Source organism: Podarcis cretensis (genome assembly GCF_951804945.1).
Source record: "Podarcis cretensis genome assembly, chromosome: 2".
Taxonomy (NCBI): Eukaryota; Metazoa; Chordata; class Lepidosauria; order Squamata; family Lacertidae; genus Podarcis; species Podarcis cretensis.
Genome location: NC_137171.1, coordinates 64,177,574 through 64,195,162, shown reverse-complemented (window position 1 = coordinate 64,195,162; position 17,589 = coordinate 64,177,574). Strand labels below are relative to the sequence as shown.

At 44.3% G+C, this 17,589-nt stretch overlaps 1 protein-coding gene across 3 annotated transcripts in view; it reads right to left on the bottom strand.

Moving 5' to 3' along the window:
• Window positions 1–17,589, bottom strand: part of LOC307211563 (proton-coupled amino acid transporter 1-like) — a 50,978-nt gene that overhangs the window by 17,394 nt on the left and 15,995 nt on the right. For all 3 annotated transcript variants that reach the window (XM_079968263.1, XM_079968264.1, XM_079968265.1), the window contains exons 6-9: window positions 16,466–16,550; window positions 11,894–12,112; window positions 10,628–10,726; window positions 8,005–8,171 (exon numbers count right to left, since the gene is read on the bottom strand). In XM_079968263.1, the coding sequence (XP_079824389.1) occupies window positions 8,005–8,171; window positions 10,628–10,726; window positions 11,894–12,112; window positions 16,466–16,550 (570 nt within the window). The remainder of the gene's footprint in view (window positions 1–8,004; window positions 8,172–10,627; window positions 10,727–11,893; window positions 12,113–16,465; window positions 16,551–17,589) is intronic.

The following is a 17,589-nucleotide window of genomic DNA, read 5'->3' as shown; positions in this document are numbered from 1 at the left end:
CGTGACCCCATGGACCAGAGCACGCCAGGCACTCCTGTCTTCCACTGCCTCCTGCAGTTTGGTCAGACTCATGTTTGTAGCTTCGAGAACACTGTCCAACCTGAGGTACCACTGTATATAAAAGCTGCCCACTGTTCTCTGGGTGGTTTATGGAATGTTTTTTAACCACAGCATCATGAAACAAAGCTTTGCGGTATATAAAAAAACCCCATTCTGGCAGCAGACTATAAACAGTGGTTCAGAATGCCCAAGAGGCATGTGGTTAGCCACTGTGGGAAACAGGATGCGGCCCTAGCAGGCCTTTGGTCTGACCCAGCAGGGTTCTTTTTCTCTTTTAATAAAACAGGAAGTACTGATGAAAGGCACTGGGTGAGGCCAGTCAATGCTACATCCTATTTGGTTCATCTGCTTACAACAGGGATGGGGAAACCTCATGCCTGGGGATGGGGGGCAAATGTTGCCTTCCAGGTCACACTCTCTTCACACACCTAATTGATTCACAACCTTCACCCAGCCTACTCTGCCCCCTCTTGGAGGGCTTTTTGGCTGGACTTGAACTCCAATAGAGCTTCTTGCTAGCCTGGAGGAGAGAGAGGCATGTGTGTGTAGGAGTGTGAAGAAACTGGCCTAATGTACAAAGGTAAACTTTACATTTAACGCGCTGCACATTTCTGCCTTGCCCGCCACAGGATGAGGCCCTTGGAAGGGGAGGATGTGATCTCCAGGATGAAAAAGATTCTCCCTCCCCGATTTAAAAGAGGAGCAGGTGGAAAGAGGAGTGACCAAGATGGTTATAAGATTAGCTGGACTGCAATAATCACAATTTCTGTTTTTCAAAAAAATAAAGTTCTGCCCAAGAACAGCTGTAACATTCTGTAAGTCTGCTTTCACATTGTCAAAAGAGGGAGCCAGCTATCAGCCGCATTCACAAGCCAACACTGGGTTTTGAACCTATAATTTGGAGCCATATGCCAAGGGTTCTACATACTGTAAACAATCCCTCCGAAAACTCAACGATTACGTCAAGGAAGCCAAATTTACATGCCCACAATTACGCAGATTAAAACCCAATTTGCATATACTTATTTTTTTCTCTATAGAGCATCCAAATGCGTTAACATTGTTTTGGCAAGTGAATGAAGAAAGACGGGCATGAAGATTAGGCGGGGGAAGGGAAGAGAAAATTTGAAAGAGCACCAAAAAATTGATCAGGCCACTAGCTCAACAACAGCACCATTCACTCAAATGTTTGAGCTGTGCCAGATGCTGTAACTACACACCCGACTACTTCTATGATCAGTAACCTAAAACCTTTGCATTGCATCTTTCTGAGGAATTTCTATGTGCAGTTGAAAAGACATTCGTCCCATCCTGCAGCAGCAAGCATGATTTTACCCTGACTTTATTCTTTTTTAACTGAAAAGCTGAAGCATACCTTCAAAGTGCTTTTTATCAGTTTCAGTCATGAATATTTCACAGTTTTTGATTATTCCCTTTCTCCCGCAGCCAAGCACTTGCCAGCTTTAGCGCGGGTGTAAGTCCTATGCAATACAGACGTCATCGCTGCTTGCACTTTCACCAGCTCGGCTCACAGGCAAGCTATTTCAGGAGCTACCCATAGAGCATGTTTACGTGGAAGACAGCGTGTTACGTAAAAATGGCAACGATCAAAAGTCAGGAAAAGAACAAACAAGTGAAAAGAAGGGAAGCTAGCCATCAGTGTGAGAGGAGCTGGATCTCAGTGTCCAGGCTAAATGAGACACTCCTTCAGGTATATAGGGCCAAAGCTGCTTAGGACTTTAAAGGTGAGCACCAACACTTTGAACTGAGCTCAGGGAACCAGTGTAGGTCTTTTAGGACCGGTGTTATATGGTCCCGGCAGCAGTTCCCAGTCACAAGTCTGGCAGTCACATTCCGAATTATTTGCAGTTTCCGAGCGTATGCTGCACTGAGCTTGCTTCTCAGCCACTACAGCTGGTCAGAACAGGCATCTCAAGAGAGAGGAGGGTTCAGTAGCAACACGTTGACACCTTTCATGAGGATCCAACAGGGGCCTATAAAGAGCAAGGCAGCCACTGGGGTGCAGCACTCCAAGAGGGACTTGCTACTTTGGCAGGCAGCTTTGGCAAAAAGTGAAGTGGCAAGGCAGAATGCCGTGCAGCTAAAGAAATACTTCGCAGCCGTAAGAAGAAGAAAAAAAAGGTAGCTGGACATTGAACTACAGGAGCGAAGAAAGAAATAAGATCAAAGTTAAACTAGGACTTGGTGAAAGGAACAAGGAATGTACAGAAGCTGAAGATATAAATTAACTAATGATAAACTGATAAGGAAATAGTGGATCAAAGATTTCATACACAAGTGATAGGCATATAAGGAACGGAATTACTAAGCCAAGTCAAACAAATGAACTTCGAACTGAAATAATAAAGCAATAAACTGGATTACAAAGTGATTATTTAATGAATAATTGAATTACTAACTAACTCTAAAGTGGTAACTTAATGAATTGGATTACAAATTAATTAACCCCTTGATTATTGAATTACGAAGTTAAGACAAACTGAAATTAATTACGAATTGACTATCCACAGCAACAGCTGAAATGTCAGATTACAATAAGTAAATATATCAACTGCTTTACTGAAAATCAAACGCATAATTTACTGGAACTAAGATGAATAATTCAGAAGGCACATAATGAGTTATGTGTATTATCAATGAACTAAGCAAGAAAGCGAATGAATTGAAATTCTCATTTGATTAGCATCCTAGTGAAAACAGAAATAAAGCTAATACAAATAGAAACTATTAAAGTGAATGGAAAGTCAAGGTAACCAAACAAAGGGAAGTGAATATCTAGAAAACATGGGCCCCAGACAAGTGAAAGAAAAAGAGGATGGAGTCTCATATATTATTGAAATGGGGTGAGGGGAATCCAACAGATGTTTAACAAGGATATAAAATCTATGGAGGGAAGACTTCAGGAAGGGCTAAGTAACGAAGAAGTAAAAGTTGACCCGTGGATTATATAACAAGACAAACCTCTGAAACTCAAAGAATAACTTCAGCATAGATCAGGCATGCATTTGTGCATGTAGAGCTCTCTCTGTCCTCTGTGCCTTGCAGCTTGCAATGCATGCCAAAGCTCTAGGCCAGTGGTTCCCAATTAGGGGTCTGGGGACTCCTGGGGGTCCGCAGAACGCATCCAAGGGTCTGCAGCCCCATCCATTGCCTCCCCCACAACTAAACTTTTGTCATTTTTGATGTTGAGCTGCTGATATATCACAATGTTGAAAACTAGATATTGCTCAGTCCTAGTCTGTTTTTTAGTATACCTAAAATCCTTTGCTATTAAAGGCTAAACCACATTTTCTTCAAAAAATTGTTTTGCAGAGGTAACTACCACAGAGTTATCAAAAATTTCAAAAGTAGGGAGTGTGGCTTGGCTTTTGAAAAATAGGGGTTCCTCAGTAATTAGCTCAGTACTGGATTTATGTATAAGATAAACAAGCTATAGCTTAGGGCCCTGCTCTCTTGGGGGCGCCAAAAAAATCTAAAGGGAAAAAAACTGGAAGTACATTTCCAAAATATAAGATAAAAAAAAATTAAATCTACATACAGCAACAGTGTTTTGTGTTGTGTAGGCTCCTATGATGTAAGTAATGGACCCCGCTTGCTAGCCTACTCCCTAAAATATTACTGGTTTCAGTTAAACAATTACTTTGATCAAATACATAGTTTGTTATGTGCATAAATTACCATACAGCATATATTCAACACAAAAAACAGAGACAATTTGTTGTTGACAAAGCACAGCAAGACATTGTTACCTTCAGTAGCTGAGGGCCTCATCAAACCGCAATCCGGCCCTGAATTAGCTAATGGGGAACCACTGCTCTAGGCTATTTTCTCCAGAAAGAGGGTCAATAGGAGATCCATATAAGGTCTGACTGATGGGAAAGATGTGGACCCAGAGAACTAGGCCTTCTGGTGATCTGAACAAATGCAATGAACAGTAGACAAGAGGAGAAAGTGTTCCTGCCTTGCAAGGAACAGAAATAATATGCCATGCAGCTGCTTGCCACAGGACAGGAGCAGAAATTTGCAAAATCCTCGGTGGCTTCAAAGTCCATGTTTGGCACAATCCCCACCCCTTGGCCTGACTGAACAGTCGGTTCCCTGTCTTGCAAAAAAGGTCTTTAAGCTCTGGCAACGCAATGGAACACTTCCCTAAGGTGTGTTCTGCAGCACAGCACAGCTTCCCAGTCCTAATTAGAAGTGCTGATTTTGCACATCCCATGCCTGGAAGTCATGTGACATGCCCACTCTGCCTACAAAGTTGTTCCCTGCCCATCTGTGCGGCAGGCTGGTAGCAGCGGCTACGCGGTGCAAAATGAGCTCAGAGCAAGCACCGAAATCCACATACACAAGCAGTGCCGCTGGCAGAGAAAAAGCTTATATTATATCATACCTCTCCACCCCCAACACCCAGCAATGATTTTTCCCAGCACTTCTCGATTTAGATCGGGGGGGGGGGGGGGGGCGAGTGTTGCCAGACTCCAACTCCCATTAGCCCCAGTCCATGTGACCAATGGTCAGGGAGCAGTAGACCAGCAACATTTTGTGTGCCGCAGGTACGCCTAAAATATATCTTCTTTGAGCACCCTCAGGCACCTTTATAACATGAAACAGCCCAAACCAATGAAAATGCAGTGATGGGGGGCATGAATTGACCTTAACTTAGTGCTATTTTCCAAATCTCTCCAGCCAGCATCACAGCCAAAGGAAGTTGCTGGGGGGCATGTATTTTTGTCTCCAGGTATAGCCAGTTTGGGGGCCATTTCACACACTACAAGGCACTTTTTGCAACCTCATGCAACCTCCTACGACTGATGCTCCCCATAATAAATGATGACAAACCGTGTGTCCGAATACACACATTATGATGGTGAATCAGCGTCCCCTTTTACCCGAGATCTGAAATCACAGTCTAAAGTAAAAGTCAGATCCAGGAGAAATCTGATCAGTGTTGATACTGTCATACTATTTAGCTACTATGGACAGAATTTGTAAACATGCCTGATGCCGGTGTTCAGTTTGTTAAAATGTAGTTAAGAGAGATCCAGCTTTGTATCTGCAGTTTCCTCAGATGCTTCATGTTAGGTGACTTCTTGGCCACAAAAGCAGTGAGCTCACGCAGACCTGAGTTCGCCTAGAAGCATCTGAAGCTGACCGACTGGCATCAGCCAGGAGGAGGCCCTCAGTTCAGGCTAGTAGTTGCGGAAGAAACATACCCCTTTTCTTTGACCTCGATCGCCGACACTTTAAAGTATGCCGACAAAACGACTGATCAATTAACATGGCCTTTAAATTTCAATAAAAAAAAATTTAAAAAATGAACAAGCAACCAAGACTGTCAGCAAAAGCAGCCACCACTAGGCATTTAATTATATAATTTTTCATCTGACGCAAACCTCAGCTCTGCTTAGTCCCTAGAAATGGGCTTTGCACAAAAGATAAAGCAGCTATGCAGACATTGAGGGCTTATAAATCACTGCAACCAGCAAAAGCTTTGTCTGGGGCCTCCTATGGAAAGGCAATTCCAATTTTAATGTTATTCTCTCCGAAATGGCAACTCCAGACGTCATCCTTTTAGCCAGTATGTTTAAAGATCTGATTGTGACATATATATTTTAAAAACCAAGACACAGACTTGGTCTGTGTGCTACATACAAGTGGCACAGCTTGGACCCATTTGGCTTTGAACAGTATCTTCATGAGTTGCCTTTGATTACTAAGAGAAGTGTGTCACACTGCAACGCACAAGGCTGACCTAATGTGGTATTTTGCACTTCCCGATTTCAAAGCGCTGTGGAAACTATAGCCCTTCATTTTCAGAAAGATTCAGGTTGAAGCAGCAGGTTGTAGAGCAAGGAATCCGCTAGAGAGCACCACAATCCCTGTCTTTCAACCCTTCCTTCATTCTGATTTGGTAACGGACAAGTTTGCAAAGTGTTAGCTGGTAAAAACTCAGATGACAAACAGAAACTGAAAGAGTTCTGGTTTAAGTATCACTGGCAATGATGAAAGATTATTTCAACATCCTTTGAAATACAAGAACGGACTACTGCTTTAAAAAATCAAGTCCATCTGAAAACCAACGTTTGATGCAAAACTTCTCATAGATGCACAAAGAACTGCACAGCTAATGTCTGAATAAGTATGGGAGTCTCTTTTCTCGTTATATTCTATTAAGAAATCCTGACCTGGCATGAATACATCTCTCCCTTTCCTGCTGAGACAAAGTAGTGACTGAAACTCCCCATGTTGTGTTTACTTCAATGCAGTATTCCCTTAACCAGCTGAAACCTTTCCATGCTTTCCTGGAGAATATTAGGTTGTCAGGAAGATCTTGCATCCAATAATATGGCACATACCAGTTCCTTTATCACTTTGTTTCAAAGGGAGAGAAGGGCTCAAGAGCCCAAGAATCACACTAGGTTAAAATATCTCTCTAGAATGTAACATGCAAATGTGTCCCCTTAGGGGTTTCTGGATTTAAAGATGCCCCATGTTGCATTGCGCCTTCAGGTTCAAAGTAGCCTGTAAAGTATATATCACAGGAACATGGAGAATAACCACCCCCAAAAAAGCTTCCAGCATGAATTGGGCCGTGCATCAGAGAAACAAGGATTTAAGTTAAGTTAGTGCTTGCAGACTGGGTCATAGCCACTGTTTCATAACCAGCAATGAACCAGCAAAGAAGAGGCAGTGTCCAATATGTGGCAACACGGGGAGTCAAATTACTTGAATAGTAAACAGATTTTCAGGGACATGAATAAGGAAGGAGGAAATTTTTCAGGTACCGGATCCTAAGAAAGTCAAATAAGAAGTAGGCAGGTCACTTGCAAAAGCAAGATGACGTATTGCAATTACAGGTGTTGGCTGCTCTGTTTAATGTTTCCATGGCAGCAACCCATTAAATATGTTTCCCCAGAGCGATACTAGCCTCCTGTATGGCTACACCCAGTGCAACCCAGAAGTGTTTGTCTTTATCATCAGTTTTTGACAGGAAGTATCTGCTTGGTTATAGCACCACAACCGGTCTCTGGATCATCTCAGTCAAAACACAGAGATGAGTGGAAGAAAAGTGGACTGTTGAGAGTGATTATGAGCACAGGGCAGAAGGATGACTCTTGAGGAGCCTGAACCCGGAAGACACAAGACCTACCCACCTTGGAAGAATGGCAGATGCAAGTAATGGACTATATGGAATTGGCGGAAATGACTGGCAGAATCCGAGACCAGGGAGAAGAGTCGGTGGAAGAAGATTGGAAAAAATTTAAAGATTATTTACAGAAATATTGTAAAATTAATGAGCTATAGAAAAATGGTGGAATGAAGTTATATGGCTTTGGCAGAAATGTTATAAGGAACTAGGTACAGATAGATTGTTAATGTATTAAAGGGAAAAAACAAGGTTAGAATATGTTAAGATTAATTACAGGACAGAAAATAGATGAAGATGGAAAGGAATTGCTGAAACAGTTAATTGAAGTGGAATACAAAAAGGGAGGCGGGAGGAAGTCAATGAAACAAGTGAATGAAAGTTAAGATTGAAAATATTGGAAGTGTTTTTAATTGTTTTTGTTTTGTTTTCTTAATTCAATGTTTTATGTAGTGTTTTTGTTTCTGTTTTTGTATTTTATTATGTTGATTTGTTTAATTCTTTTTCTTTCTTTTTGTAATCTTTAAACCCTTAATAAATATTATTTTTTGAGGAGCCTGAACCCATGAAGGCTTGACCACAAACACAAACAAACACACACAGTGCACTCCACTTGAACATCTTCTGGCCACAGAGTGAGTGCCTTAGGTCTCTTGCAAATTGTTTCCTACACCTCAGCATCTATCTGCGTATTTCCATTCTAAACCAACCAAGAGTAACCTGTCATTCAAAATCTTATTTGCACCGGGAGAGAGACTTCCCTTGCCTCAACTTACCAACAGTTAGGCAGATTGAGAGTGATGCTGGCCTGGATGTTTTCTCCAAAGCGCAAATATCCCAGGGTTCCAAGGCTGAGGTAGAGGGTGCTGACAATTGCCATTCCCACATAGAGGATGATGGGGAAATGGTGAGGGGTCTTCATCTTGTTTTCCAGAGGGAGCACCTTGGTGGGGAAAGAGAAAAATCTTTTAAGTCACCTTACTCTTCACTCGAATGACGCTTCAGCCCGTGAACTCTGCCACAGAACCTCAAAAAACATAACACAATGCACCAGGGCAGACCAATTTCATCAATCCAGTCTCCTCAGGATTCAGCCAGATGCCAAAAATGTATTTTCAGTATCAACCCGCTGTTAATCCCCAGCATCTGGTAACAAAATACACCATCTCTTGAACACTGAAGATGTCTAGATCTTGATAACTTATAGCCACCAATAAATCTACTGAACAGTTAGCTGTCTAATCCAGTCACTAGGGAAAGACCTCTGGAGTACCACTGAGCCCCCAGGCAACCCCCAATGTAGTTTTTTTAATATAAAGTTTATTTTGGTGGCATACAAGATGCATCTTATGTTCCACTAATTATGTTGCATCTTATTTTTAATGGGCTTCTATTTGTGGAAGAAAGGATTGCAAAAACTAAAAGTTTTAATTTCTTCACACTGCTCATTTAAGGAACATGTATTACTGCCATTGTTGTACAGGATGTTCTGTAACAATGAAGAAATCTTAATCGACTTTGGGCTTTGATGTTTACACAGTGACCCAATAACGATAAAGGACATGAAGCACAGTTGCTAAGTAACATTCCATCCAAAGGTTTAAATTCCTCCCCCTTATTCAGTGGGTCATGTTCAGATGTTCTGGACAGCTAAAGCTACCTTTCCTGATGTACCAATAATGAAAAGCTCAAAGTCCATTGGGAAATTTCAACCGTTTAAGAATACTGAGCCTCAGTCCATCTCTAAAAGCTGTCTGAAAATCATTTTCTGCCATTCTTTATTGTTGTTTAGTCATTTAGTCGTGTCCGACTCTTCATGACCCCATGGACCAGAGCACGCCAGGCACTCCTGTCTTCCACTGCCTCCCACAGTTTGGTCAGGCTCATGTTTGTAGCTTCGAGAACACCGTCCATTCTAGCCGTCTGCCATTCTAGCCCTTGCCAAATAAATGTAAGACACTTTTACTGTGTTACAGGATTCAAAAAGACACACACACAAGAAGCAATCTGCAGGGACTCAAATACAACTGCTGCTTCCAGAGAATACAAGCGTACATAGGTCAGAGGGGGAAACGACTCTTCAACATTGTGTATATTGTACTGTATACACGATACAGCCCTGCCCCTTGCTGAAATCATAGACCAATGAGCCAATCTGCACTTTACAAAGAAAAACAGAAACAAGCAGAGATGCTTTATATAGAAGGGATTTAGAGATTTCAAAACTAAACACAAGTAATCGTGGATGAAACCTACAAGTCATAACGTTACATGACTTAAATTGCATTTCCGCCATATATGCATGTATATATGTTAAATATCCTGCTTTCTTAAAGAAAGAAAGAAAGAAAGCAAACTGCGGACCAATCAACAAAGATCAAAACAGCAAAGATGCAGGTCAGTTTTCCAACAGAATTTTTAGTTATTGAATTTAGATATTTGACAGTGTGTACACAGACCAACCCAAACATTGCAGTCTTTTTCACTCAAATCTACAAACGTGCAAGTCAACCAGAACAAGAGATTCTATAAATGTGCAAATCAACTACCTTTTCCAGTTAAGAACATTCCTTGCTGTTCTGATTAGATGTACTCAGCATAACCTCTTTGCCTCTCAACCTCCCTACAGCGATCGTACAAACCCATTTCATACCTTCCCTTTCAACTAAACAAATATCTACTTCCTTCAGAGTCTCATAATACACCTTGCACTTTAAGCCTTTTACCACCTTTCCTGCTCTGAACCCTGGCCAATTTGTTGACATACTTCTCAATGAGAGAACTGAAAACTGAACTCAGTTGCTTCAGCTGTGACCTAACCAGTGCTGATTAGAAGTGTACTGTTGTGAACGCAATGCTTCTTCAGCTAATGCATCTCAGAATGGCACCAGGAGCTCAGAAACAAGATCGCCACTGAACTAAATTGAAGCTAAAACCACTGCTCCATAAAAAGAGACAATTACCTGAGGAATAAAGGGAAGGATGGGAGAGATCAAACATTTCCCATTTTACCCCACTTTCCTCCAGCAAGTCAGCTCTGAAGACCACAAAAATAAAGCTATGCAGGCAAGTCCTCACATACATCGGTTATGCGTCACAACTGCAAATACAAATTTTAAGCTAGAAAAAATAATAATCTAAAAGTGCTTGATCCCAGTACCCCAGACCATTTTTCTGCAAGCTTATCAATAGCCTGCAAAGGGAAACATGGACTCTCTCCAAAAACTGAGGCAACAAGAAAATATCTATGACTAGAATGCATAGATTGCCATCCCATATGTTCAGCAACTGATGCCTAAGTGCTCCAGGATTCACAGCACGCCAGGGAGCTGCTGCATCCAAACCCCTAATTAAATGTTTATGCAAAGCAAGCCAAGCACACACAAGGGAAAGACTTACCACTCCAATGCCTTCGAAAGCAAAGATGGCTGTGCCAAAAAACAGAGGATAGGTCTTCCACTGGGACACCAGAGGCAGATGGGAAGGATCTGGGATGCCCTGGCAAAGGGCAAAAGAAAAGGTCATTTATATTTGAGATAAAAGGTCCCAAAGACTTCCTTGGGGGAGTTCCAATAGGAACATAGGAGCTGTTTCATCCCAACTGAGACCACTGATCCATCTAGCCCAGTGCCCACAAAGACTTTCACTGGTGCCCCCAAGCAGTTGCCCCCAGACTCTGAACTTTAATTTTTAAAGAGTGTTGTTGACCCTCCTAGGAAACTCATAGGAAGCAATTTCTGTGAAAGGTCAGTTAGTGTGGTGTGGCCACCTCGTATGTTTTTCCTGGTACCGAGGAATGTTCCCTGTTGTTATTAGACAGCAACTCTGTGTGTGTGTGTGTGTGTGTGGTGTGTGAGTTTGTGTAATCAGAAGTGGAAGAGCTTGATATCAAATTCTACCCTTTGCTTGCAAAGCATCAGCTGTACCACATAGCTACTTTGTTTTTTATCTCACCCGCTCTGAGAGGAAATGTAGAATATCTAATATCTATCTACCACTCCTACACCCTACTCACAACAGAAATAATGCAAGGAAAAGCCAACCAACATTAGAGAACTTGCCCATGTAATACTATGCTTATTCCTAAACTTGCCTAACACATTACTAATATCAATTCTGCTACACTAGCGGTGGCTAATCTTTTGGGATGTATTGTAGCCTAACAAAGTGTTCTCTCTCTCTCTCTCTCCCCCGCCCCTTGTGTTCAACCCATAGCAAAAGCATTCTGCTTCTTCCTATACATCAGGAAAGGTGAGCTTCCAGCCTTCTAGATGTTGTTGAACTTAAAAAAATAATCTAACTCTTTGCCCTTTTTCCTAGGCCAGAATTCTCCTCAAAATACAAAAAGGCTTGGTTTTTAACCTCTTCATCTTCACCTTTCAACTGAAGCGAAACACATTTTGCTTGCCATTCTCTGTTGAAATTTAAATCATAAGCCAGTTAAGGCAGAAACCTGTCTTGTTGTTTACTTATTCTATATAGCACCATGTACATTGAGGGTGCTATATTAAAATGGAAACACTCCATCCAAGGGGCTGTGCTGACCTTGGAGCTGCAGGAACCTCCTCTGATGGCTCACCTACAATTGCAGGAGGCCCTGCAAAATGGCACCACCATTGCTACAGGGAAATTCTGAAGAGATTCCACACTGATCTTTGTACATACCCTCACAATGTACTGGTATATCATTATCAGGCTGCTCAGCATGAGAAGATTGGCCAGCATGGAGAAAATGGAAAGGAACTTGAGATTCTGGATAAAGACGAGCAATATCACAAATGGCAACAAGGACAGAATGTATAACTGGGAGCTCATAGTTGGAGCCAATAGCGAAGTTTCATTGGCACTGCAGTCGTTGGTTGTGCCATTGGCCGCAGATATCACCTAAAGATCAAGAGAATAATAATAATAATAATAATAATAATAATAATAATAATAATAATAATAATAATAATAAAATTTATTTATATCCCGCCCTCCCCAGCCGAAGCCGGGCTCAGGGCGGCTAACAACAATCAAACAATCAAACAATCAGATAATCGCACTAAAAATATTTCATTATAAAAATCAATTAAAATCAAATTAATGGCAACTGATTAAGCAAGATTCTGTGCAGGTTGCCAGAGGAGGGAGTCAGGCTGCGCCCTGACCAAAGGCCTGGTGGAACAACTCTGTCTTGCAGGCCCTGCGGAAGGATGTCAGGTCCCGCAGGGCCCTAGTCTAGACAGAGCGTTCCACCAGATTGGAGCCGCAGCCGAGAAGTCCCTGGCTCTAGTTGAGGCCAGCCTAACCTCTCTGAGGCCTGGGACCTTGAGGATGTTATTATTTGCAGACCGTAGGTTTCTCTGTGGGGCATACCAGGAGAGGCGGTCCCGTAGGTACGAGGGTCCTAGGCCGTATAGGGCTTTAAAGGTTAAAACCAGCACCTTAAACCTGATCCTGTACTCCACCGGGAGCCAGTGCAGCTGGTATAGTACCGGATGAATGTGATCTCGCAGCGAAGACCCCATAAGGAGTCTCGCCGCGGCATTCTGCACCCGCTGGAGTTTCTGGGTCAGTCTCAAGGGCAGCCCCACGTAGAGCGAGTTACAATAATCCAGTCTGGAGGTGACCGTCGCATGGATCACAGTGGCTAGGTCAGGGCGAGAGAGATAAGGGGCCAACTGCTTAGCTTGGCGGAGATGAAAAAATGCCGCCTTTGTTATAGCTGTAATCTGCGCCTCCATAGAGAGGGAGGTATCGAAGATTACACCCAAACTCTTAACGGACGGTGCTGGCACTAATTGCACCCCCGCAAGAGATGGGAGTTGCCCCCTCAATCCCATATCGTCCCGCCCCAGCCAGAGGACCTCTGTCTTCGAAGGATTTAACTTCAACCGGCTCCCACGTAACCATCCAGCCACAGCTTCCAGACATCTCGCCAGTGTGTCTGGGGCCGAGTCAGGATGGCCATCCATCAACAGATAGAGTTGGGTGTCATCAGCATACTGATGGCAGCCCAGCCCAAAACTCCGGACAAGCTGGGCGAGGGGGCGCATAAAGATGTTAAAAAGCATCGGGGAGAGAATCGCACCCTGAGGCACTCCACACACCAAGGAGTGGCGCGATGACAATTTCCCCCCCCCCGAGCGCCACCCTCTGTCCCCGACCAGAGAGAAACGAGTGCAGCCATTGAAGGACTGTGCCCTGGATCCCCACGTTGGCAAGGCGGTGGTCCAGGAGTTCGTGATCGACCATGTCGAAGGCTGCTGACAGGTCTAGAAGAATCAGCAGCCCTGACCCGCCTCGATCCAGCTGCCTGCGGAGATCATCTGTTAGGGCGACCAGAGCCGTCTCGGTCCCATGACCAGCACGGAAGCCAGACTGGAATGGATCCAGAGCAGATGTTTCATCCAGAAACCTACCAAGCTGTTCAGCAACCGCTCTCTCAATCACCTTACCCAGGAATGGAAGATTCGAGACCGGGCGGTAATTGGATAGATCTAAGGGATCTAACGATGTTTTCTTTAAGAGCGGATGCACCACTGCCTCCTTCAGTTCCCCTGGGAATATCCCGGTGCCAAGGGACAAATTGATGATATCCCCCAGGGGGGCCCGCACCTCATCTGGACACGCTCTAATCAGCCATGACGGGCACGGGTCAAGAGGACAGGTGGTGGGCTTTCCAGCTCGGAGGAGTCTGTCCACATCGGCTGGAGATATCCGGTCAAAATGGTCCAGTCGAGGGGCCTCCAGTTCCTTTATTGTATCCAAATTGGCAGGGAGGTCATGGCGGAGCAACAGGACCTTCTCCGCAAAAAAGCTCGCAAATGCCTCACAGCTATGTGTCAGATTGTTATTTAAATTTGGCTGTCCTTCAAGGGACGTTAAAGACCGAATTATACTAAATAATTGCGCCGGGCGAGAGCTAGCGGATGCAATGGAGGCCGAGAAGTAAGACTTCTTAGCGGCCTTCACTGCCATCTCATAGGTTTTCATAAAAACCCTATAAGATGTTCTTGAGGCTCCGTCACGGGCACCCTGCCATACTCGCTCTAGCCGTCTGAGGTCCCGCTTCATTTTCCGAAGCTCCTCGGTAAACCAGGGAGCCCGGTTTCAGCGGGGTCGCAGAGGGCGCTTAGGTGCGATCTCATCGATGGCTGCCAGGAGCTGGGTATTCCAGCCCTCAACAAGCTCAGTCAATGAGTCGCCAGGGGGAGCAAGGTCCCGCAAGGCTTGACGGAATCTATCAGGGTCCATCAGCCTCTGCGGGCGAGCCCAAATCGGCTCGCCACCTAAGCAGGGTGGGGGTGGAAAGTCAATCCTGGCTTTCAGAGCGTAGTGATCAGACCATGGCACCTTCATCGAAGGAGACATGATCACATCTATACCGGCACCAAAGATCAAATCCAGCGTGTGGCCTGCTTGATGTGTGGGGCCCGAAACAAACTGGGAGAGCCCTAGTGTCGCCATGGAAGACACCAGGTCCAGAGCCTGTGAGGAGGGAGCGGCATCAGCATGGAAGTTGAAGTCTCCCAATACCAATAGGTTAGGGAACTCCAAGGCCCAGCCGGCCACCGCCTCCAGCAGGCCTGACAGGGTGGCTGCTGGTGCGCTAGGTGGCCGGTACACCAGCCAGACAGCCAAGCTCTCCTCGGAGCCCCACACTAGGCCAACACATTCAATGCCGGGGATCGATGGCGATGGTAGAGCCCTGAAAGAACAATCTTCGCGGATTAATAATGCCACCGCTCCCCCCCGGCCCACAGTCCGTGACTGGTGGAGGACGGAGAAACCCGGGGGCGCCATCTCTCGTAAGGTAACAGCTACCCCTTCGCGCACCCAGGTCTCCGTCACACAAGCCAGGTCGACCACCTGCGAGGTAAAGAAATCTCGCAGGGTGGCGGTTTTGTTGCCTATAGACCTGGCATTGCACAACACCAGTGAAGGAGGTGAGTAATCCTTGCTCACCCTACCCTCGTCTCTCGGGATGGGGCGCAGATTGGAAGGAGTACGAGCATATCCGTATCTCGATCCCCTTCGCCTATAACATCTGCCCCCACCGCCAGAAGAAGAAGAAGAAGAAGAAGAAGAAGAAGAAGAAGAAGAAGAAGAAGAAGAAGAAAGTTGAATGGGTGGTTTTTGCTTGATTTGTAATACGATTCTGACTGTGTGATTGTCAGTAAGTTAATCTGCGACTATCTAATTCTAACTAGGGGACTATAAGGAGCTAGGACTAAAAGCAGGAGTAGCCAATGAGGTTTTGGTTGGCCATGTTGGCTGGGGTTGATAAGCACTGTAGTTCACAATATCTCAGGACACCACTATTTCTGAGTTTTAAAGGTAAAGGTAAAGGACCCCTGACCATTAGGCCCAGTCGCGGATGACTCTGGGGTTGCAGCGCTCATCTCACTTTATTGGCCGAGGGAGCTGGCGTACAGCTTCTGGGTCATGTGGCCAGCATGACTAAGCCACTTCTGGCGAACCAGAGCAGCGCACGGAAATGCCATTTATCTTCCCGCCGGAGCGGTACCTATTTATCTACTTGCACTTTGACGTGCTTTTGAACTGCTAGGTTGGCAGGAGCAGGGACCAAGCAACAGCAGCTCACCCCGTCGCAGGGATTCGAACCGCCAACCTTCTGATCGGCAAACCCTAGGCTCTGTGGTTTAACCCACAGCGCCACCCGTGTTTTACCAGTATGAAAAGGGCTTTTAAGCACCCTGACTTGCTTGGGAGCCAGGACCTCTCCATGTGATGGCTCCAGTTGCTCTCACGGGATCTTGCAGGGTCGTCTGAGCTCCCACAAGATCTCATGCGAGCATCCCAGACCCAGGGTGCAGAGAAGGCCCTGCTTCCCAAGCAAGGCAGAGAACTTGTGTTTATATAATTTGTATCTGCAGGTACACAGCCACAGGGTGCCTGTTGGGTACATCATCCTATTCCAGGCCAAATACAGGGGCAACATATTATCCAACAGGTCTAAGGCAAGACCAAGCCTGATACGTAAGAGGGTCCTGAGTTTCGTATATCATAGCCAAGCCATGCATTTGTCACAAGTTAAAAGGAGAATAAGAAGGGGTGGGGTTTTTTACCAGCTAAGACAGCTCTAGTCGTAGAAACAAGTCCCTTCTCTGCCAGTCTTAGCATTTTCTACTAATTACAGCAGTAATGAAGATGCTTAGATCTCTTAAATCCCTGAATTCTCAACTATGCTGCCTGCAGACAAAAGAACCAGTAAATTATCCATAGACTTACCTGTCTCAGATTGTCAGCTAAGAATACAAAATATACGCAGCAGAACCCCAGTTGAGTGATAATCAAGAAAAAACCAATCAGGTACCTGAAAAAATAATAAATTGTAGCAATTCAGTCTAAATCAGTGGTTGCCAACCTTTTTTGGCCATGCCCCACCTAAGCATTTTTAAAATCCAGATCCCCCTCCGTGGCATATAATTCTTATTATTCAAAAAGTGAACTCCTACTCACTTGGAGAAAGCTTAAAAGGCCATTAACTGTTAATAACTCCTTGAATTGCTCCTCCTTAAAAATCAAATTGCCCCCTGCTGGGCATGTGCCCCGTGTTGAGAACCACAGGTCTAAATAGATAAATTCAGCATTCAGCACTAGTGTCAGAACTCCAACTTCCAGTTTTTAAAAAGCCCTCATGGTTTCAGAAATTTGAAAGCTTATTTGCCAAAAGGGACCTCAATGGCACTAGAAGATTTGTTTTTTATATTTTCTATTATAATGATTATAATTATAATTATAATTATAATTATAATTATAATACCAAGTTAATATATAAATGTTTTCTGAAGACCCAGTCAAGTTTTTCATATTTAGAAAGCTGATTTCATAGCAAGAACTTTGCAGAATAAATGCAACATACCTGATCAATCATCCACCATCTGCCAAATATATGAGATCTACACATTCTGTGCCAAACAGGCCGGTTTTTACTTAAGCATGCATTTATAGGCCATATTTGTTTGAGCAGCCCCCGGGTGGGTTACATACAGCTTAATGCAACCCAGTCACATAACGCTTATAATCATTAAGCCAACAATAAAAACCATGGGGTGGGGGGGACAACCATGAACTTTTGCAATGAATGAGCACCTCCCCGCTCCATGAAGGAAATATTTTAAAAGCATTGTTAAACAGAACATTTGTCTCTCCCGCCATAGTCACTACCCCCCCCCACACACACATTTAAGATGCTAAAGAGATTGAGGGGGGTCAAATCTGTGTCCTTTCAGATGTTGTCAGACTCTACCTCCCATCAGCCCAAGTGGCATAGCCAATGCTCAGGAATGATGAGAGTTGCATCCTTCCAGACGTCGCTGTAATGGTTCCCTAGCCTCTTCCACATGCAGAAG